Source organism: Schistocerca americana, chromosome 5 (genome assembly GCF_021461395.2).
Source record: "Schistocerca americana isolate TAMUIC-IGC-003095 chromosome 5, iqSchAmer2.1, whole genome shotgun sequence".
Taxonomy (NCBI): domain Eukaryota; kingdom Metazoa; phylum Arthropoda; class Insecta; order Orthoptera; family Acrididae; genus Schistocerca; species Schistocerca americana.
Window position 1 is genome coordinate 466163815 of NC_060123.1, and position 24396 is coordinate 466188210.

Consider the following 24396-nt stretch of genomic DNA (forward strand, 5'->3'; position numbering starts at 1 on the left):
TAAACATTTCTTTGGCTCTTTGCATGTTTTTCTCTCTCTTTGTCATACTGCCATATCACTGGCATTTACTAACAAAATATTGAAATGTATATACCATTTGTTAGTACTCCTGGTACACTCAAGCTTCTTTCGCATATGCAAGTATACACTGAGGTAATAAGAATTATAGGGTAGCGATATGCACATACACACAGACGGTGTTAGATGGTGGTAGTACAGCGCACACAAGATACAAAAGGGCTGTGCATTGGAGGAGTTATCTTTTGTACACAGGTGACTAGTGTGAGAGGATTTCCGACGTGATTATGGCCGCCCTATGGGAATTAACAGACTTTGAACACGGGACTAAAGTGCTCGTCATTTATGTTGGCGGCCGAGTTTAGGTTCGTTCTGCGCATCTGACGTCACAAAACACAGTCAGCCAATGAACAGAGAACGACGTTGCCAGATCTCGACTGCAGTGCAGAGAATGGACGAGTGTCTTCAGTTTTAGAAACGTTCAGTCATAAATAAAGTAACAGAACAAAAGCAATGTCTTGATAGCAGACTTTCTTTTATACTGCTTTCTCGCAATAAAGAACAGCGATAATTGTTTATTTCCTATTGTATTTCGACAAAGCGTGAGTAATTCATAGTTATACCAACAGTGTTTGTCTGTATTTTGCGTGAGGTGTTATAGTTCTCTTGGCATCCACCATGCACTCGAGCCTTGATAGCGTAACGGTTAAGATGTTTGGCTTATATGTGAAAGGTTATGAGTTCAAACCTTGTGTGGTGCATTATATTTTCATTATTTAAAAACATTATTGAAGTGCCTTCCTTCACGAATTATATTCGTTTGAATGCAATTTTTGAAATTTCTAGTGCTTTGTTTCTTCATTAACCCTTTCGCTGCTATAGACACATGCTCCCCGCATTCCGCACTGTGGGCGATTTTATCATCACTGCACTGCTCGCCTGTGCAGACACATGGTGTTCCCACTGCTTTGACACGCTTATCATTCGATTTCACAAAAACTATTTGGCCCAAAAATTTGATTTTTACACGTTTTCTTGACTGATACCTTCCCCCCATAAATGACTTAATTTTGTTTCTATGTTCAACGCAATTATTATGCAGCATTAAATGTAGTAAACCATTGCACGAAATTTTGAAGAGTTTGCAGAGGTAGAAGTCCATAGCGTATACTTTCCGTATGGTCGATTTTAGTAGCCACAATGTTGAGAATGAAATGTGGACAAGATACCTAAATTTCATATAAAATTTACTGTATAACGATATCTCATTTAGTTTAAGTAACACATATGTGTCGTATGTAATATTGAGATATATTCCGTCTTTCGCGACTGTAATAAAAGTTTTATTTACACTGGACGCGTTTGGCTTTATTTTAAAGCACTTCAATCAATGAAGGGTATGGCACACACAAAATGGTACTCATGTTCTCTTTCTTGTTCTTGTTCCACAGTCGCAGTTTTACCAATGGTACTGAAATATATTCCTCTTCTGCAACCGTAATAAGCGACTTATTTAGACCAGACGCGTTTTTCTCTTTTGAAGCATCTTCAGTGGACAGTATTTTGTCTCCTCTATTGCCAAGTCACCTTTAGTAGTTTTGTGCTGTGGTAACACGATATTCAACATTTGTGTTGGCTGATCAGTGTTTTAGCAAATAAATGATGTTTGTGTGTGCCACACGCAAAAATTATATTTGACATAGCTCAGAGCACTTCGCTGATAGACGGTATATTCATGTCCTAATGTTTTTGTAAGTCCACAGTTTTGTTTAATGTATTTTGTCTTCTTGCTTTTGATTGATTGAAGTGCTTTAAAATAAAGCCAAACGTGCTCAGTGTAAATAAAACTTTTGTTACAGTGGCGAAAGACGGAATATTTCTCAATATTACATACGACACCAATGTGGTACTTAAATGAGATATTGTTACACAGTAAATTTTATATGAAATTTAGGTATCTTGTCCACATTTCATTCTCAACATTGTGGCAACTAAAATCGACCATACGGAAAGTATACTCGATGGGCTTTTACCTCTGCAAACTCTTCAAAATTTCGTGCAATGGTTTACTATATTTAATGCTGCATAATAACTGCGTTGAAAATCGAAACAAAATTGTCATTTATGGGGGTAAGGTATCAGTCAAGAAGATGTGTAAAAATCTAATTTTTGGGCCAAATAATTTTTGTGGAATCGAATGATAAGAGTGTCAAAGCAGTCGGAACACGATGTGTCTGCACAGGCGAGCAGTGCAGTGACAAAATCGCGCACAGCGCGGAATGCAGGGAGCACGTCTTTGTAGCAGCGAAAGGGTTAATGCGGCCATGGTGGCTTTACTTAATGAACTGCGCGCTCCCACCTAAACGTAAGCTTGCGAACTATGCTATACTATGGCGCTGCTTCTATTGGCGCGTACGTCGTGTGCAACTGGCAACGCAGCAATCTCCCGCGTCTGGGCGGGCATGCGCGAGCCGCCAAGATAAAAGAATTGGAACTATAGTTGGAGCTAGACGCGTGGAACATTCCAGTCTGGAAATCGTTAGGGAATTCAATATTCCGAGATCCACAGTGTCAAGACTGTGGCGATAATACATTTCGGGCACAATATCTCCGACTACGAACAAGACAGTGCTGACGGCCTTAACGGCCGAGAGCAACGACGTTTGCGTCGATTTGTCAAAGCTAATAGACACTGCGTGAAATAATCGCAAACATCAATGGAGGACGCACGATGAACGTACCTGTTCGGACAGTGTGGCGAAGTTTGGCGTTTATGAGCTATGACGGTAGAGCGCCTTTGGTAACAGCACGACATCGCCTGGAGCGCCCTACTGGGCTCGTGACAATAGCGATGGAACCCAAACGACAGAAAAACCACGGACTGGTCAGATGAGTCCCGATTTCAGTTGTAAGAGCTGATAGGCTGGTGGTAGGCTACCACACGTAGCCATGGACCCAAATTGTCAACAATGCACTGTGCCAGCTAGTGGTAGCTCAATAATGGTGTGGGATGTGAGATATAAAAGAATTCAGACGTTGGCTGTGAGTGGGGATTGATTTAAATCAATTGGGATAGTTGAAAATTTGTGCCGGACCAGGATTCGAACCGAGTCTCTTGCTTACTAGGCGGGTGAACTGACTACTGCGCCATCCATACACAGTGGTCATGGCAACTGCATGCACTACCACAGTACCCCTCCCATCAGACCCTAATTCACATCTTAGCCACACAGAAATTATCTTGCTTCCTTTGCGCGTTGTCCTCATTAGTCTTGAGATGTGTTTGCATCTTGTTATTTTTATCCACTTAGATACTATTTGCAGCCATTCATAGGCTTAATGCTCCCAAACAACGATGGACTTTTGTGAATGTCAATGCGCCATGTCGTTGGGCCACATTTGATCACGATTGATTTTAAAAATAGTTTGGACAGCTCGAGAGAACGATTTAGTCACTCAGATCACCCGACATGTACCCTATCGAACATTTATGGGAAATAATCTACAGGTCAGTTGTTGCACAAAATCCATCTCTGGCAACCCCTTCGTAATTATGGACGGCTATAGAGGCAGCATGGCTCAGTATTTCTGCAGAGGACTTCCAATGACTGGTTGAGTTCCTGCTCTAAACTAGCAAATCCTCGCCCCCGAAACTATATTACGAGGTATCTCATTACTTTCGCCATCTCAGTGTACGTTTTAGCACGACTACAGTACACGGATAATGTACGTCGCTAGCATTTAAAGCCTTAAATATCACTACGAAAGGTAGGAAATCTGCTGAAGTGATGGACAAGAAAATGAATGTCTATTTCTAAGATTTAGGGTATCTAAAATTATAGTTTGAGAGACCTTTGGAGGACCTGTAACCAAACAAAGCATGAGGTATAGAGATTCCAACAGAATTATTAATATTATTCGAGCAAATGTCAAGCAAAGGATTATTTAAGTTACTGTGTTTGAATGTATGAGAATCATCCTTTTGAAAGAGTGTCATTCACAAAATGATAAAAACATCAAAGACGGATACATTTGAGAATACAATTAGCTCAAGCACCTAAGATGTTGAGAAGAGCTGTATGCTAAACAACTGAAAGGAAAAGTTAGGGCTATTTAGAGAGTAAAATTTTCTTTACATCAGGTAAAGACTCGAGAAACGCAGTTCTTTCTTTGTAGTTGATGACGGAGTTTAGGTTTAACAAAAATTAAGATACTTTCAAACGACCTGCAAACCTAGAAAGTATGTCCGATGCGAAGCTTGTGGTAGTAGATGGGTAATACACGATATAAACAACAACGAAGAAGGAGCAACAAGAATGTAAGGGCGAGGAAGAAGTGACCGAACTAGACAGGGATGCAGTCTTCCTCCAATACTGTTCAATCTGTACGTGTTATATAGCCGGAATGCGGCAAAACCGGAAATGACATGAGACCCAGCGGAGGCAGGCCCACTGGCCGGGAGCATCGGAAGCGAACTTCAAGAAAGTAACAGGTCGACAACAACAAATAATGGCGGAGAACGGAGACTCGAGACAGAATAACAACGAGTCCAGCGAGCAAACGGAAATCGAAAACGAAGACTAGCGAATTCAGAACCAAGACAACGGTGTGTATGTTGATCAATATTGCCGCGCAGAGAAATCACAACTGCCCTGTCTGGCTGTCGTTGCTGCAGCGCTCGCGGCGGCGACAGCAGCGCCCGAAAACCTAGCCGCACTACCTAACGGTCCTCATTGATTTCCACAGAGTACGGCGAACCTTGAAGCACGCCAAGCTGGGATACATGAGAGAAGCAGTACAAGGAAGGTTCAACAGTGAGATTAAAATTCAGGGTGAAAGAATATCAGTGCTTACATTTTTATCATAAGCGAAAGTAAAGAAAAATGACAAGAACAGCTTTGAGCCGTGGCGACTCTCTGGATATCGACCCTTTCCCTCTGTTTTGATCTTCGGCCATCACTTAGAGCACGATGTGGCGCACTGTACGAGAGAGGAAAGGGGTCTTTGGAAAGAGATCAGAGCACTACGAGCCAGCAAGTGCCTTGCGAAGTCGTCGTCGGTTTGGCCGGCGTCGGCAGTATTATCCTAGGCATGGAGAATTCATGCTGTCAGAAGAGGGCTCTTGAAAATATTTGAAAGTGAGTTTCCTGCGTTTTATTTTAGCATGTTTCCTGGCCCCTATATCTGCAGGTGTGTTGACCATGAAGTTATTTTAATTGTAGTTTCCTGTTTGCCCCAGGAACTCTGATTCATATCCATGATTTATTGTGTTGTGCAGAACAGTAATTCAAGTTATCCGGCCCAGCATTAGAGTTGCTTCGCTGACATTGTTACCTTGAAAATCAGTGATGAATGTGGGTGTTTGTTATTTTACCCTCTCTCAGTACTGACATTTACTCTGTCTGCTGCCTATCTGGATATTATCTCTGAACGGGATATGTAATGCCTATATGGCTGATTTATAATTGGATACTTGGTGAACTAGTTTTATGGCAGTTTTGATGTAGTTTAGACCTGAGCATTTCAATAATTAAATTTTTTGTTCACTTGATTTGGCTGTAGCCTCCTGTCTGTTTGTAACTCATATTTTGTACAGTCAGTTGAAATTGTGTCAGTGCATAGAGGTTCCTTGGGATGTTCTGGGCTTAACTGCGTTAATTTGTTTTGGTATGCGCGCAGTTGGGAAGTCCGTAATTTAATATTTACTAGTGCGTGGTTTGTACTGTAGGTATCTACGCTAAACTTGGCTTCTCAAGGGCCTCTTAATGCTTGAGTTTACGAGCCTGGTTGGGGCTTGTGATTTTTGTTTCCCACCTCCGCAGTCTATCGGTACACTGAATGAGATTTTCACTCTGCAGCGGAGTGTGCTCTGATATGAAACTTACTGGCAGATTAAAACTGTGTGCCGGAGTGAGACTCTAACTCGGGAACTTTGCCTTTGGCGCTCAAGTGCTCTATCAACTTATATAAAAGGAAATAAAGAAAATCACCTCTTCCACTTCAGGCTTTGGCCCCTATCACTCATACAAGCCCCAAAAACCTATCTATCCTAAAAACAAAAACAAAGCTAGTGCCACCGCCACTTTCATCCTAAAGCTAACTAGGAAGGCCGTTCACCACATCTTCAGATTCCGCCCACGAACAAAAATTAAATATGCCTCTGAACATTTTATTTTAAAAAAAAGAAAAGAAGAAAGGAAATGGTACAATACTTTATTATATTCTATTTGTTGCTCGTTTTGTTCTCATTAAGATATTTGTAATTTTTGTTGTTGTTCTATTTTTCTTTTTTTCCGTCGGGGGTTGTCCACAGCAGCCGGACGGGGGGATGTCCTGCTTTCTGCCACATAATCACATTCCCGGAATCAAAACGTGTCGTTTGACATCAGGTCTGAAGTATCAAGGCTGTAGCCAACGACAAAAGATGAATGACAGATCCCAGGCGTTTTAAACCATAGCCATTTGGCTAATTGAGTATACTGCAGAAGAAACTATGCCATTAAAGAAAATCTTAGGTACCAACCAAGCTGCTACGTCTTCTTATGGGGAAACATCAAGTTAAGAACTTAATGGAACATTGTTGAAGTAAATAGTGGGCCATGTTTTAATGGTTAACTTTGTTACGAGGACGTATAAATGTTTGAAAACAACATGATTACGGGCAGAATTATAAGATGTACTACATTAAGTATTAACCGAAGAATTTAGGTTATTTCCATTACACATATATTTAGTAGTACCGTATCTACTCGGGGAATTAAAGGTTTTAAGTTCTATCTTTTATTTCCTCTAAGAACGCGGGAAGTACGTATCTTGCATACACGATCATAGGCCTAATTTCTTCAGGTATACATGTTTTGATACTTAACGTTAGTTTAACTTCATTACGTTACTACATTAATAGTATACACGTGTATTAGTGGCTTTGTGATCTGTAGTTAATAGAATATTATTGTTATTGCCTAGACAAATTTTGTTAAAAGTATTGTAAACAACCATGAGCAAGAAGTATTTGAGCTGACATAGGAAATTCTGTTGTGGGGTTCTGTGCATCTGTTGTGGCAGATGGTTGCATTCGGGTGAATATAGTGCCGTGGGAATCGAAGAAGTAAATGGGTACCTTCCATGCCTCACTCAGCGAGGGTGAAACACCCTATAATTCTCTTCTCACACCGGGTAGCGTACCATACGACGCATTACGCCGTAAAATTGTGTAGTTACTCGTTAAATAATTCCAGAAATCTAACACCCCGGCAACGCTCTCATTAAAAAAGTATGACAGTGATATATCCTTAACCCACACCGTGGCGTTATGACGAGTAGCAGGGAAGTAAATGACGTCGGGATGGATCAGCTCGGTGGGCGGGCCCTACGGACTGAGGCGTCCGCCGTAACGACAAAGCCAACATAGGCCGTGTGAGGAGCCAGCAGTCGGCAGCCGTACCACAAATGAAATGGTGAATGTTGGTGTCGACAGCGGCGCATCTGGGGCAGAGAGGATCCTCGGCAAGATGGATCATGTGTAAACGTTGTCGGGTGGGGAATTTTTCCATCGTTATCACATACCACAGCGCCCTGACCGTGGTGGGAAGGAAAGGGGAGTGTATGTTACTCCACACCCGTCTCCAGCCAAGCGTCGGATGTCGGCGTTCAACGAAATTAGCATGCAGCGTTCGTTGAAAGTAGCGGTAGAAGTCCTTGGTGTTAGGATCCCGCGTGGTGGCAAGACATCCAACAGATAGCTCATGTCGACCAGACAGGTGCGAATGTGACACAGTGCTGGCGTGATATGTCCAACAGGAATCGGCGGACGGATGGATTGAGGCACCACCTCCTGAACTAGTGTACGAGGGAGGGTAGCCACGTCTGAAGTACGTAGGCGATGCATCGTCCGCAGGAAGAGAGCGCGCGCCCTGTTGTGCACGTTTATCAATCCAATGCCGCCTACATGTGTGGGCAACGTTAGCGTGTCGTAACGGTTCTTGAACACCCTACCCTCACTGACGAAATGACCGAAGGCCGCCTGGAACTTGGCAGCGACCGTAGCAGCCGTCGGGAGAACGTGTGTGTAATGATTAAGTTTCGGAGCGAGGTACACGTTGACAAAATGTACACGCATGATCAAGTCAAGTGTTCGAAAGTTATGGAGGCGAACTTGCGTGCGTATAACATTAAGTAGTCTGCAATACGTGTATGCTGCTGTACGCTGCACGTTCCCATGGAAGGTCACTCCCAAACACTTCATCGCCGGGACTCTGGTAATGGGCACTGGCGTACTCGTTTGTAGTCCTCTGTCCACACCCATGCAGCGCGACTTTCGCAGATTGATACGGCTCCCGGCCACCTATACGTATTGATGAAGCCACGCGATGGCCGTACATGTATCTTCTGCGGACCTCCCCAAGAATACTACATCGTCCGCATAGGCACAACATTTAAAATGTACATCGCGGAGGCGAATGCCCTCCAAACGCTGTCGTAGACCATGAAGTGCAGGCTCGAGGGCGACAGCGAAGAGAAAGGCTGATAGGGCATCCTTGTCGCACTGAACGCTCTATAGTGAACGGTGGTGAACGGTAGCCATTGACGAGAACTGTGGAAGGGGCTCCGTGGATGAGAGGGAGAACCACACCTGCCGATATTGAGGACAGTCCCATCTTCTGTAAGACAGCGTGCAGGAAATGGTGGTCAACTCGGTCAAATGCGTGGTCCAGCCAACAGGGCTACCCAAGCACGACTCACGCCGCATCCTCACAGCTTTACTTCTGCCAGTACCTCGCCTCCTACTGTGAGGATCGGGCGTGAGTCGTGCTTGGATACCACAGTTGGTAAAACATTTGCCTGCAAAAGGCCAAGGTCCCAAGTTCGAGTCCCGGTCCGGCACACAGGTTTAATCAGCCAGGAAGTTTCAGGCTGCCTGTTGTTCGCATACGACATCACTGGTGTCTTCTTGAATTTGTTGAAAAACCTACGGCTGTGGCACTCCATGACTATCTTTCCAGTTACTGTGTGTGTCCTCAAAATGAATACATGGTAAACCTTGTCATCAAAAATTAAAGAAAGCACTTATGGCTAGTCTCCTTCATGCTGAACGATTGACTTCTGGTTCTTGAGAGCAATAACTGCAAATGACGCTGATTTTAAAATGAAATGTTGCTTCATCACTGATGTGAAAGCAGATCGTTCCTGTGTTCACAGAACAAACGAGTTCAGGAGCTCCATGTATTTCCGTGTTTGTGGGTAGGTCGAAATGAACTTTTACGTTATAGGGTAGGTGATAGATTTATTGAATATAAGAGTTACAAGGGATGATGAGGATTAGTGGTGGATGCTGTACTCGGCCCAGGACTTGGCGTACTTCTTCCTGTATTCTCCAGATGGGTCGTACTTGTCCAGCAGCTTCTTCATGAGGTCTGGGTGGCGGCGCGAGACCTCTCCGAAGAAACCTCCGATCTTCTTGTGCTGTGTCTCAGTGCACTTGGCGCAGTCTGTACGCACTATTTCTGGCAGCACCTCTGCAAAGGAAAATACGGTTACAATCGTAGAACTGTATTGTGCTTCGCGATGGAGTCCTATTTAGTATGTGTAGATTGGGGTGAGCAGTCCGTATATTGCTGACTTAGTCGCTAGGGTCCTCGGGTGTCAAAACACAACTACTTAATTTTTCTGGAAATACTACTGCATCGTCTCAACAATTCTGCCACATAATCACATTCCCAGATTCAAAACGTGTCGTTTGAGATCAGGTCTGAAGTATCAAGGTTGTAGCCAACGACAAAAGATGAATGACAGATCCCAGGCGTTTTAAAACATAGCCATTTGGCTAATTGAGTATACTGCAAAAGAAACTGTGCCATTAAAGAAAAACTTAGGTACCAACCAAGCTGCTACGTCTTCTTATGGGGAAACATCAAGTCAAGAACTTAATGGAACATTGTTGAAGTAAATAGTGGGCCATGTTTTACTGGTTAACTTTGTTACGAGGACGTATAAATGTTTGAAAACAACATGATTACGGGCACAATTATAAGATGTACTACATTAAGTATTAACCGAAGAATTTAGGTTGTTTCCATTACACATATATTTAGTAGTACCGTATCTACTCGGGGAATTAAAGGTTTTAAGTTCCACCTTTTATTTCCTCTAAGAACGCGGGAAGTACGTATCTTGCATTCACGATCATATGCCTAATTTCTTCAGGTATACATTTTTTGATATTTAACTTTAGTTTAACTTCATTACGTTACTACACTCCTGGAAATGGAAAAAAGAACACATTGACACCGGTGTGTCAGACCCACCATACTTGCTCCGGACACTGCGAGAGGGCTGTACAAGCAATGATCACACGCACGGCACAGCGGACACACCAGGAACCGCGGTGTTGGCCGTCGAATGGCGCTAGCTGCGCAGCATTTGTGCACCGCCGCCGTCAGTGTCAGCCAGTTTGCCGTGGCATACGGAGCTCCATCGCAGTCTTTAACACCGGTAGCATGCCGCGACAGCGTGGACATGAACCGTATGTGCAGTTGACGGACTTTGAGCGAGGGCGTATAGTGGGCATGCGGGAGGCCGGGTGGACGTACCGCCGAACTGCTCAACACGTGGGGCGTGAGGTCTCCACAGTACATCGATGTTGTCGCCAGTGGTCGGCGGAAGGTGCACGTGCCCGTCGACCTGGGACCGGACCGCAGCGACGCACGGATGCACGCTAAGACCGTAGGATCCTACGCAGTGCCGTAGGGGACCGCACCGCCACTTCCCAGCAAATTAGGGACACTGTTGCTCCTGGGGTATCGGCGAGGACCATTCGCAACCGTCTCCATGAAGCTGGGCTACGGTCCCGCACACCGTTAGGCCGTCTTCCGCTCACGCCCCAACATCGTGCAGCCCGCCTCCAGTGGTGTCGCGACAGGCGTGAATGGAGGGACGAATGGAGACGTGTCGTCTTCAGCGATGAGAGTCGCGTCTGCCTTGGTGCCAATGATGGTCGTATGCGTGTTTGGCGCCGTGCAGGTGAGCGCCACAATCAGGACTGCATACGACCGAGGCACACAGGGCCAACACCCGGCATCATGGTGTGGGGAGCGATCTCCTACACTGGCCGTACACCACTGGTGATCGTCGAGGGGACACTGAATAGTGCACGGTACATCCAAACCGCCATCGAACCCATCGTTCTACCATTCCTAGACCGGCAAGGGAACTTGCTGTTCCAACAGGACAATGCACGTCCGCATGTATCCCGTGCCACCCAACGTGCTCTAGAAGGTGTAAGTCAACTACCCTGGCCAGCAAGATCTCCGGATCTGTCCCCCATTGAGCATGTTTGGGACTGGATGAAGCGTCGTCTCACGCGGTCTGCACGTCCAGCACGAACGCTGGTTCAACTGAGGCGCCAGGTGAAAATGGCATGGCAAGCCGTTCCACAGGACTACATCCAGCATCTCTACGATCGTCCCCATGGGAGAATAGCAGCCTGCATTGCTGCGAAAGGTGGATATACACTGTACTAGTGCCGACATTGTGCATGCTCTGTTGCCTGTGTCTATGTACCTGTGGTTCTGTCAGTGTGATCATGTGATGTATCTGACCCCAGGAATGTGTCAATAAAGTTTCCCCTTCCTGGGACAATGAGTTCACGGTGCTCTTATTTCAATTTCCAGAAGTGTATATTAATAGTATACACGTGTATTAGTGGCTTTTGTGATCTGTAGTTAATAGAATATTATTGTTATTGCCTAGACAAATTTTGTTAAAAGTATTGTAAACAACCATGAGCAAGAAGTGTTTGAGCTGACATAGGAAATTCAGTTATGGGGTTCTGTGCATCTGTTGTGGCAGATGGTTGCACTCGGGTGAATACAGTGCCATGGGAATCGGAGAAGTAAATGGGTACCTTCCATGTTATTGCAGATTATGTTCAAGGGATAGGAAAATAGCGGAACAGGAAGGTGGTAAGTGATAGCAAGGAACAGGGGCCACAGAAAGATAACAATATCAGACAGTTTCATCATTGGCACAAACAACAGATTTGCCTTGCTACCTCAATCAGCTAAGGAAGAGTCTTAAGTAGATGAAAGTGTATTCAGCACTCAAGAGACTTTCACTAGGAAACCAACTGTTGCAAAAAATGTAGAAAGTAGGAGGAAAGTTCTTATGTTAGGTAGTAGCCATGGAAGAGGTGTGGACCAGATTTTGCAGGAAAAATTAGGTGACAGGTACAAAGTCACAAGTATTTTCAATCGCAGTCCATGTCGTAGCCAAGTGATAGAGGATGTAGCATCATTGTGCAAAGATTTTACAAAGGAGGATCATGTTGTGGTAGTGGGTGGAGCGGGAAACAGTATTGACAGGGATCAGGGCTACAATATTAAGTGTGACGTAGTGAAAATAGCATCTGCAACGAACCATACAAATGTTGTCTTGGTTCGTGCAATCATACAGTATGACTGGCCCCAATTGAACAGCTCTGTCATGAAGGTCAATATGAAGCTAGATCAGTTTCCTCAGGTGGCTACTTTGTCAAGCATAGGTTTGGTTCCTGATGGTATTGGTAGGTGGGACTTCACAAGACATGGGCTGCGTCTCAATAGGAAAGGGAAGGGTAAACTGGCTGGGATGATAGCAAAATCTTTAAGTGGGGGCACTGGAATTCGTGGGAGTACTTTTTTAGGCTAAGATCAGTATCGAATCATCCTACATTGATTGAAATCAATCTTCATGAAAAGTTCAGACAGGCAGGTACTAGAGATGTGAAAATATCACAAGATTCTCATAACAGTACAGTGAAAAATAATGTCAGTATGTCACAAGATTCACATAAAAGCAGAGGAAAAATAATATTAATATATTGCATCAGAATGTCAGGGGATTTAAAAACAAAGTAGATAAGCTTCTTGTTTGCATAGAAGATTTAGAAACGGAGGGTGGAATAGATTTACTATGCCTGCCTGAACATCTTATCATCACAGGTATGGAAATGGTAAATGTAGGTGGATATAAGCTTTCCGCACATGTAAGTAGAGACACTATGGAGAGAGGAGGAGATGCCATATATGTTAAAAAGGAAAAATTTGGGAACTAATAAATTTTGTGTAGAGAAACACACAGAAGATTGTACATGTGAGCTTAAACTAAACAAAGACACTTTTACAATTGTAGCCATTTCCCCACTAGGAAATAATCAACTATTTTTGAAAAACTTGGATTATTTGTTGTGCTACCAGTCAGACAAAGGAAAGCAAATTATTGTTTGTGGGGATTTCAACGTAGATTTTGTGAAGGAGTCGGATCGAAGGCTCGACCTTGAAGTATTGCTTGGTTCTTTTAATTTGACATCAGTTATTTATTTTCCTACTCAAGTGGTAAAGGAAAGCAGCACACTGATAGATAACTTTCTCATAGACCGAGATAAATGTAATTAAATAAAAAATGTTCCTGTTAAGAATGGTCTGTCTGATCATGATGCGCCGGCTGAAGTGGCCGTGCAGTTAAAGGCGCTGCAGTCTGGAACCGCAAAACCGCTACGGTCGCAGGTTCGAATCCTGCCTCGGGCATGGATGTTTGTGATGTCCTTAGGTTAGTTAGGTTTACCTAGTTCCAAGTTCTAGGGGACTAATGACCTCCACAGTTGAGTCCCATAGTGCTCAGAGCCATTTGATCATGATGCACAGCTAGTTACAGTATATGATATAGCTCCATACAGTAATGCAAAACAGTCCTCCAAAATAGTGTGCTCCATTAACGATTTAACACTTCAAAATTTTAGGGAAATCCTGCAACAGACTGGGATGAGGTGTGAGGGAACATGATGCTAAATTAAAATTTAACCTATATCATGATACCTTTGAGAGTATATTTGAAAACAGTTTCCTAAGAAAACAGTGAAATATACTTGTAAGAAACCATGTAAAAAAGCCATGGCTTAATAAAGGGATAAAAATATCTTGTAAACAGAAAAGGGAAATGTATCTTATAGCTAGGAGGAGTAATGATCTCAAACAATGAAAAGTTACAAAAACTGCTGAGGTGTACAGGGAACATGATGCTAATTTAAAATTTAATCTATTTTGTCATACCTTTGAGAGTATGTTTGAAACAGTTTCCTAAGAAAATAGTGAAATAAAATAGTAAGAATCCAGGTAAATAAGCCATGGCTTACTAAAGGGATAAAAATATCTTGTAAACAGAAAAGGGAAATATATCTTATAGGTAGGAGGAGTAATGATCACAAAACAATGAAAAATAATGAAAACTACTGCACTTATTAGGAAAAGGTATTAAAAAGTTCGGAACTATGTGCATTATATCTGAGATTAGCACATCTCATAATATCATTAAAACAATTTGGAATATTGTGAAAAGGGGAACAGGGCAACCGAGAGCACAGGAAGATTGTATTTCTATCAAACACAATGAAAAGTTTGTTAACAAGAAGTCAGAAGTAGAAAACATTTTAATAATCATTTTCTAAGTGTTGTAGAGAAGATAGGTCCCTGATATTCATTAGAAAATGCAAAGCAGTATAGGGAAGAAGCAGTACCTACGCAATTTGTTAAAATTGAAATTCAACCCACCTCTCCCACTGAAATTATGAAAATAATAAATTCACTCAGAAGTATAAGTTCATATGGAATTGATGGCATTTCCAACAGAGTATTAAAAAGCTGTTCTCAACAAATAAGTAGGATTCTCAGCCACATATGTAGTAGCTCACTGAAACAGGGAATTTTTTCCAGACAGAGTGAAATATGTTATTGTTAAACCATCGCATAAAAAGGGGATAGATCTGATACTAACAACTATCGCCCAATCACACTTCTGACATCTTTATCCAAAATTCTTGAAAAAGAAATGTATGGAAGTGTAGCACTACACATATTTGTAAAAATGAAGTACTAACAAAATGTCAGTTTGGTTTTCAGAAAGGCTTTTCAACAGAAAATGCTATATATGCTTTCACTGATCAAATATTAAATGCAATGAATAACCGAACATCACAAATGCAAACACTAGTGTTGATATACGTTTATTTCTTTCCACAGCGACACATCACTCTGTTAGTGACGGACCAACGGTCATTGACAGTGCCGGTTTTTATCGCCACCCCACTATCAAGATAATTCCTCTTTCTCTTCTTGCTAACCACGTAAAACAAATAGTATTATATTATTCACTAAGGAAGAAGATATATAGGTGGCCTGGCGTTGCGTTACAGGGTAAGGAGATACGCTGCACAGCTAATCAAATGTACATGCCTCGGAAAAGTTGACTGGTACTGCAGTAAAGCAGGATTTCCTTAATTTTACCCTGGGGACCAATAAGCTCTATATATTCTGATAGAAGAATTAATTCCCTGTATGGACCAGAGTATGGTCTCGGAGGTTGTTCACTGTGCACTACATAGTTCTTGCAGTATCACCCACAGTTGACTGGAATTTCAGGCTGACTTATATCTTTATCCCAATCCATATTTTTATTTCTAAGCAAACTTATTTAAATTCGGGGAACAATCATATTCCAATCGTCATTGCCCCATTGGGACCCCTTTACTGCCATCTGCAGCTACCCGATTACTGAATACAGACTCACTGTATTCATGGTACAGGTCTAATTTTGAGTGTGAGCTTGTGGTGTGGGATTGGATTGGATTGGATTGTTTGGGGGAAGAGACCAAACAGCGAGGTCATCGGTCTCATCGGATTAGGGAAGGATTGGGAACGAAGTCGGCCGTGCCCTTTCAAAGGAATCATCCCGGCATTTGCCTGGACTATTTAGGAAAATCACGGAAAACCTAAATCTGGATGGCCGGATGCTGGATTGAACCGTCGTCCTCCCGAATGCGAGTACAGTATGCTAACCGCTGCGCCACCTCGCTCGGTGTCGTGTGGGTTATACCATCCTACTGGGTAGCGGAGTGTAGACTACGATGGGGCTCACCCTTGAGCGCCTTCCCGGCGGGTCTGCACGCTGCGTCTCCTTCTTCCAGCAGGCAGCGCATCGCATCCTGGACTCGAGTTTCATCCGACAGCAGCTCCTTCAGGTCCAGGCTGTCGAACGTGGCCGGGTACTTCTCCTGCAACACAGCACACCACTCGCTGTAACCAGAGGTCTCATTGCATGCACACTAATTCGTATTGCCGAATAAAAGTGGCGGTATCGCCCGTCCACTTCCAAAGGTACCATCCTGGCTATCGCTTTAAACTGTAACTCGGGAGCCTGTTGGGGAACTGGAGCCACCATCTTCACGAAAACTTTCTTAGCACCTTACCAATGCTCCACCTCACTCAGTACATTTCTGAAGTCTTCCTTAATGATTTGTTGAAGGCATGTATACCAAAATTAGCAAATTAGCAAAATTAGCAATACATGTTTGCTTAGTGTGTAATTAAATTACGCGATTAATTTTATATGTACAAAAGATGAAATTGTCGTTAACGACTACGTTCCAAAACTTAGTCACCTAACTCAGGTACAGCACGAGAAGAAGAAGAGGAAACTCGAAAAACGACAGCGGAAATTGATCGTTGATACTGTCACTTATATTTCAAACTAGAACTCTGTTGCTTTACATATACACATGCTGTGCAGGCACTTACTGTGACTCTGTTTGAAATAGAAATATAGACCCACCGCAAACAGTTACTAAATTTTAAGTTCCGCTTATATTATTATTTTCGACGTATTTTGGAGGCTTTGCTCCTTCAACAGCTGCTGGTTCGCAGGTTTAGTTCTATTTACATTGTTCTTAGAAAGTCAGCGATGTAGAAGTATGTAGGTTTTAGATTTATCGCTTTTTGTTCAGAATTCTTTTGGTGGATTCATAAGACGAAATACTCCCTTAATATTTGTTGCTTACGTTTCTCGAGGGCGCTGCATTTGGACTTAACACATCCAGACTTTACGGACATCACTAGAAATGTTACACACACCTAGCGTTTCCTCGTTGAGTGAGGTATTACATAGTTTTTCTATCCATGAATATGTTAATTTTTTACAGTTTTTTTACGTTAAAGAGTAATGTGTTTAGTCTGTTTCTCAAATATGTCATCCATTTAATTAAAAACACTAAAGCGTATGACAGAATTTGAATTCTGAATGATACTGTATAACTCTACTCTGATTGTAATTTGATATATTTGCAAAATTAACATTTTCTACAAAAAGAGGATCTATAATAAATAAAACTAAGTGGAATCTGTTGCATATGATGTGGTTTCAGAGAAGAGGCAAGTTTCGCTAAGGTCCTTATTACTTTTGTGTGTTCGTTCTCAATCGTTTCGTTCAGAATGATAGCTCACTGTCGTATTTGGTTTCTGTGTCCTTCTGAGCTTTACACAATATTTTACTTTATACCCAATGATTGTGCATTCTAAATGGTCTGTCAGGTTTTTTAACCAGTTTCTGACATTGTACTACAATTCTTTGCTAAACTTCACTATTTGTGGAAAATTTTAACATAAAAGAGATTTTTAACTATAGTACGCAAAAAGGCATCATGGATGCCCAGCTGCAGACCTATATTTTACAAATGTAGCTAATTAATTACGAATTAGAGACTCCCTTTTCGTATTGTCTTATCACAAATACATTTTATTTGTTTAAAAGTTTTTATTAACTGTATAATATATATATATAGCATTGTCATAGATAATAACTGTGGCTAGTGTGGTAGTCCATTACCTCTGTCTGTATTACAAGTTGATTTTTCTACGTGAATTTACTTTCCTAGACGATAAACATATTTGTCATTGTCGCCTTGAGTTGTGATTTATCTATCGCTACTACGACCTAACGTGCTTGCTGTAGTTGAAAATGTTAGTCAGTTTAATAAGTCACGGATGCAAAATACTTAAGTGAATTCTTTGTAGACGAATGGAAAAACTGGTAGAAGCCGACCTCGGGGAAGATCAGTTTGGTTTCTGTAGAAATATAGGAACACGTGAGACAATACTGACCGTACGACTTATCTTAGAAGCTAGATTAAGGAAAGGCAAACCTACGGTTCTAGCATTTGTAGACTTAGAGAAAGCTTTTGACAATGTTGCCTGGAATACTCTCTTTCAAATTCTGAAGGTGGCAGGGGTAAAATACAGGGAGCGAAAGGCTATTTACAATTTGTACAGAAACCAGATCGCAGTTATAAGAGTCGAGGGACATGAAAGGGAAGCAGTGGTTGGGACGGGAGTGAGACAGGGTTGTAGCCTCTCCCCGATGTTATTCAATCTGTATATTGAGCAGGTAGTGAAGGAAACAAAAGAAAAATTCGGAGTAGGTATTAAAATCCATGGAGAAGAAATAAAAACTTAGAGGTTCGCCGATGACATTGTAATTCTGTCAGAGACAGCAAAGGACTTGGAGAAGAGCAGTTGAACGGAGTGGATAGTGTCTTAAAAGGAGGATATAAGATGAACATCAACAAAAGCAAAACGGGGATAATGGAATGTAGTCGAATTAAGTCGGGTGATGCTGAGGGAATTTGATTAGGAAATGAGACACTTAAAGTAGTAAAGGAGTTTTGCTATTTGTGGAGCAAAATAATGACGATGGTCGAAGTAGAGAGGATATAAAATGTGGACTGGCAATGGCAAGGAAAGCGTTTCTGAAGAAGAGAGATTTTTTAACTACGAGTACAGATTTAAGTGTCTGGAAGTCGTTTCTGAAAGTATTTGTATGGAGTGTAGCCATGTATGGAAGTGAAACATGGACGATAACTAGTTTGGACAAGTAGAGAATAGAAGCTTTCGAAATGTCGTGCTACAGCAGAATGCTGACGATTAGATGGGTAGATCATATAACTAATGAGGAGATATTGAGTAGGATTGGGGAGAAGAGGAGATTGTGGCACAACTTGACAAGAAGAAGGGATCGGTTGGTAGGACATGTTCTGAGACATCAAGGGATCACCAATTTAGTACTGGAGGGCAGCGTGGAGGGTAAAAATCGTAGAGGGAGACAAAGAGGTGAATACACTAAGCAGATTCAGAAGGATGTAGGCTGCAGTAGGTACTGGGAGATGAAGAAGCTTGCACAGGATAGAGTAGCATGGAGAGCTGCATCAAACCCGTCTCAGGACTGAAGACCACAACAACAACAACAACAACCAGTGAATGTGAATGAACCACGGAATGAAACATGGAAGCAAAAATGGAAGAAAAATTTCAGGACAAGTCTTTAATGAAGGTGTAAAATTCAAATCAACATAGAAATTTATCTAAATATGGAAGTAGTTTTGGATACCATGATGGAAAGGACTATGCCAATTTCACAGACTGAATAAAAGTAAGTTGTCGTACGACATATTCAACTGCTGGGTGGTTATAATTAAACTGAAGCTACTCACGAATCAGGATGCCCTGTAATTGTTGTATGGTAGCAAGACCTGGTAATTATGGTAGTGCATTAATGTGGAACCTATGTAAGCTGGAAAAAATTATTTCCCAATCTGGCCACAAGGCGCAATTCTAGCCCTGTAAAACATCTCGCCGACGTTTCCGGCGCCCACATTCAACAAATTGTGTAAGCAACGGTTAATAATAAAGTTAACAGTATTCCTTTCTCACTTGTTTAACATATTCTTCCCACGTCCTGTTCCTAATCCATTACATATGGAAAAATTTCTATACTTCTCGCATTCACAGTGCCAGATTTGCATCTGGTGGCAAAAATTGGAACTAATTCTTTTTCCAGCGTAAGTCGGTTCCACTTTAAAGCAGTAGAATATTTACCAAGTGTCGGTGCTGTATGACACTCACAGTCGACACTGGGCCACTGTGAGTAGCTCCACTTTAATTATAACCACCTGGTAGGTTTTGAAGAAGACAGCTGAAGTTAGGAATGATTACAAACTTGAAGTCATATATTCCGTATTGAAACTACGGCAGTCTAAGAAAGTGTAAAATGAGATATCTGAAATATTTGGGACCCCATACAGTACATCATTGTACGAGAATGGCAGCATGGGGCTTCTGACATTACCCACCAGACTGCTTCTAGACTTATTTGAAAAGAAAGGTCCTACAGCAGTTCCTTTGTGGTGCGCCTGAAGTAAGTTTGCTGCCTGAAAGCTCTGTGGACAACTGTGTATGAAGAATTGTGGGCGCTTATGGAAGACTGTGTTCAACTGAAGACAGTGCACTAGAAAAGCGTCGTGGCCCTTACGACGAGAACTGATCCTTACCTCGGCGGCCGCGACGAGCACCACGGAGGCGCAGAGGAGCAGAGCTACGTAGCGGTTCATGCTGCTGGTGTCGGTGGTGTGAGCTACCTGTTGTCGACTGTGCCGCAGTGACGGGTGACGCGGCTTATATGCTGGCCTGGCGTGGCCTGGAGTGGCGGCGTATCGCGCTGTGGCTGCCGGAGGAGAGAGCGGGGGGCGCAAACCCGACACCTCAGCCCCACTGATTCACAGCGGGCCACGGCCGGTTACCACCTCCACCACCACGGCCGGTGTTCCACATTGATTACAAGCCACGACCTAGTCTCCTCAAACGCTCCCCACTGCCTCATCCAACTGCCGAAGACACATCTAGGTACAGGAATCAACATAAACCAGTCGTTTCTATAGGTGTGTACAGGACCTTCCAAAACTTTGTTATTAAATTTTGTGAGTTTCAAAGTAAATTTCGTTTTTTCTAGGCAAATTCTCAGTCTATATTGTTCCGGTTTATAGTGTTCCACACCTCAGTCAGTAGAAGAGGAACCATTATAGCATCACTTTGTTGCGTCTGTCTGTCTGGGCGCCTGTCTGTCGTACTGTTAAAACCTCTTTTCCCAAGAAAGAAATACTTAGAAATATCAAGGCGAAATTTATATCACATTTTAGGCTGTAAGGTCCCTGACGGTGAAAAAAATTTAAGCTTCTAGGTTAACAAGGTCAAATAGATAAGGCGACTTATGTCACATATTTCGTTACTCGCTAACTAACTCATTAAAACCTACAGGGTACATCATGTTGACCTAGAAATATGAAATTTGACAAGAAGCAAAATTTCACATTACAACTAAAGAAAAAAATCCGATAATTATTAAACCGGAATTATAAAACACTAAAAAAATTCTTTTGTGATGTTTATTACCTGTCTGTCTATTCATCCATCTTTTAAGACCTCTTATTATCAGGAACAGGTAGACACATCAATTTGAATGTGTATCATATTCTAAGGTCTGTAGTCCTTGGCGGTGTAATTAACTTAAGCTTCAAAGTCAATGGAATCAAAAGGTATGGCTATTTATGTCACAAATTTTCCTGCTAACAAACTAGCTCATCAAAACCTATAGAGTATTTGGAAGGAAGCAAGGGCTCACTGTAAATGCAAAGGAAAAAAGTCCAAAATTGGTCATATTTAATTAAATCATATCATTTTTTTTTCATTTGCTATCCGAATGCCTGCCTGTCCTGTTAAGATCCCCATTTCTCAGGAATGTGTAGGCGGATATCTTGCGTGCATCGATATCGATAAAAAGCCAGAAAATTCCAGATTCTCAATTCCTGGTATGAATGAAAGTCTGTATAAATAATATAGTTTGTACGGAACCCTCGGTGCGTGAGTCTCACTCGCACTTTTCTGGATTTACGTATTTGTTTATTTTTATTTTCCTTCCCAATGCACGAAATGACTCTGTTGACTCATAACCAGCACCGATTCAGAAAATGTCGGTCTTGTGAAACTCAACTGGCTCTTTGTTTTCAACAAATAACGAGTGCTAACGACAGAGAATCTCAAGATGATACTATGTTTTCAGGTTTCCAAAGGGCAACTGACAATTTTCATCACAGGTGGCTTCTAATCAGTCTGACATCCTCTCAGTTGTCCGACTGCATTCGTGACTTCCTGTTATATCTGTCACAGTGAGTAGTACCATGAGAGGTCACAGAAATCGTATCTGAGGTTCCCAAAAGTAACGTTATAGGCCTTCTGCTGTTCATAATTATTTAAAGAAATTAACAGACAATCTCAGTCGCCCTATTAGTTTGTCTGGTCTATGTGAACGAATTGCAGAATAATTTCGACAAGATATCTGCACGGTGGCCCCAAAAAAGAAATAGTGTGAAGTGCTTCTCAGGAATATTAATAAATTTCATAAAATGTCGGTTATATGTTAAATAACACAGATTTAATGGTTGTAGATTTAAGAATGGGAAAAGAAATTTCGGAATTGTTAGATGACGATCAGTTCGGCTTTAAGAAAGGTGAAGGCACTAGAGAGACAGTTCTGACGACGCAGTTGATATTGGAAGCAAGACTGAAAAAACATCATCCACGTTCATAGAATTTGTCGACAGGGAAAAAGCGTTCCTGAATGTCGAAATGTGCAAAATGTTTGAAATTCTGAGACAAATAAGGGTGAGACGTAGGGGCAGATGAGTAATATACAATATGTACAAGCGCCAACAGGGAATGATGAGAGTGTAAGTCCATGAACGAAGTGCTCGGCCTAAAAAATGGTGTAAGAGAGGGAGGTAGTCTTTCTCTCCTAGTATTCAATCTAAACATCGATGACACAATGACTGAAATAAAAGAATAGTTCAAGTGTGAGATTGAAATCCAGGTTGAAAGGATATTAATTATAAGATTCGCTCATGATTTACTGTTCTCAGTGAAAGTGAAAGAGAATTACAGGATCTGTTGAATGGAATAAGAGTCCAATGAGTACAAAGTATGGACTGAGATTAAATCGAAGAAAGACAAAAAGAATGAGCAATAGCAAAAATTACAAAGTTAATATCAAAATCAGGAATCTCGAAATAACCGAAATTAAGGAATTTTGGCACCTTGGAAATAAAACAACCCAGGATGGACGGAGCAAGGAACACACAAAAGCAGACTAGCACTGGAGAAAAGGGGCATTCCTAGCCAAGAGAAGTCCGCTTCAATTTATGGAAGAAATTTTTGAGAACGTACATTTGGAGAACAGCATTGTGTGGTAGTGAAACATGGATTGAGGGAATATCTGAACGTAAGTGAATCGAAGTATTTGACATGTAGTGCAACAGAAGAATTAGGCGGACTGAAAAGGTAAGGAGTGGGAAATTTCGCCTCGGAATCGGTGATAACAGGAATATATGGACAAAACCGGTAAGAAGAAGCGCCAGCGTGATAGGACATCTGTTGAGACATGAGGGTACTGCTTCCATGATAAAAGACAGAACTATAGAGGATAAAAACCGTAGATGAAGAGAGAGATTGGAATACATCCAGCAAATAACTGAGACGTACGCTGCAACTCTGAGACGAAAAGACCGATACAGGAGAGGAATTCGTGGTGTCGCATGAAACATCATACCAATCTGAAAAAAATAAAAAGAGAGAGACTGAACTAAATACCTTGATATTACAATTACGCACGAACTGAAATCACACAGGAAATGTCATGCGAGAGGCAAACCAAAGACTATTTATTTTAGAGTATGCAACAGAATTATTAAGGAGACTGCATATACTACGCTTTTACGTTCTTTCCTGTATTACTGCAGCACACACAGGATCCTCACCGGGTATGAACGGATAACGTGAGGAAAGTTCAAAGAAGGGCAGCTCGTTTTGTAATATGACGAAATAGGGGAGAGTTGTCAGGGATATGATACGTGAGTTGTCGTGCCAATCATTAAAAGATAGGCGTTCTTCGAAATGGATACCGCTTAGAAGGATATCTGCGCTCTCATAACATTAGGTGTGTTTTTATTTCTGTAGTTTCACTTGATAGATCAAGACAGCGTTCCACTTCAGACGCTTTAGCGGGTACATGCTTTACACATCTACGTATCTCAGACGCAGGAAAGATGTTGGTGCCATCTTTACCCTCTGCCATAGCTGTGCAGAGTACAACACAGACACAACGTGAAGATTCCAGTTTCTGACCCAGAAAAACTAAGGACAAAATTGCATGTTTGCTTCTAGAAGTAAATGACTGATTTGTATCCCTTCTTACACGACGAACCGAACTTAGATAAACGATAGATTCTCCGTAGTAAAATTTGCCCTGTGTTGTTTCCAATCAATATTGGGCAAAAGCTATTCAAATGTTTGGTGAATTAAACGGAGTAAGATATTGTAGCTGAAATCGACAACTTCGAAACTATTCTCAAAGAACTAATAGGTTGAACGTAAAATAAACGTGAACTTTCCTGAACTGTAATGTTTAGACGCTGTTTAGCATTGTTTTATTCTTCTGTTCTGTAGACTAAAACAATTATTATGACCCTGACACTGTAGTTGTTGAGAAATGGATTCTGTTTATTGATTGGTTCCTCAAAATTGCAAAATTTATAAATTCGGGAGCAAGAAGTCATTCCTAGCACCGTTTCTGACACAAGATTTAGTTCAGTGTTGGTAATATTGCTTCTAGTTGACGAAGGATTCGCTGTTACTC

The 24396-nt window shown here is 41.9% G+C and overlaps 1 protein-coding gene across 1 annotated transcript in view; it reads right to left on the reverse strand.

Moving 5' to 3' along the window:
* Window positions 1–20329, reverse strand: part of LOC124616440 — a 229386-nt gene extending 209057 nt beyond the window's left edge. The window contains exons 1-2 of the mRNA XM_047144748.1: window positions 20204–20329; window positions 15964–16099 (exon numbers count right to left, since the gene is read on the reverse strand). Of these exons, the coding sequence (XP_047000704.1) occupies window positions 15964–16099; window positions 20204–20263 (196 nt within the window). The 5' untranslated portion in view covers window positions 20264–20329. The remainder of the gene's footprint in view (window positions 1–15963; window positions 16100–20203) is intronic.
* Window positions 20330–24396: the final 4067 nt, after the last annotated feature.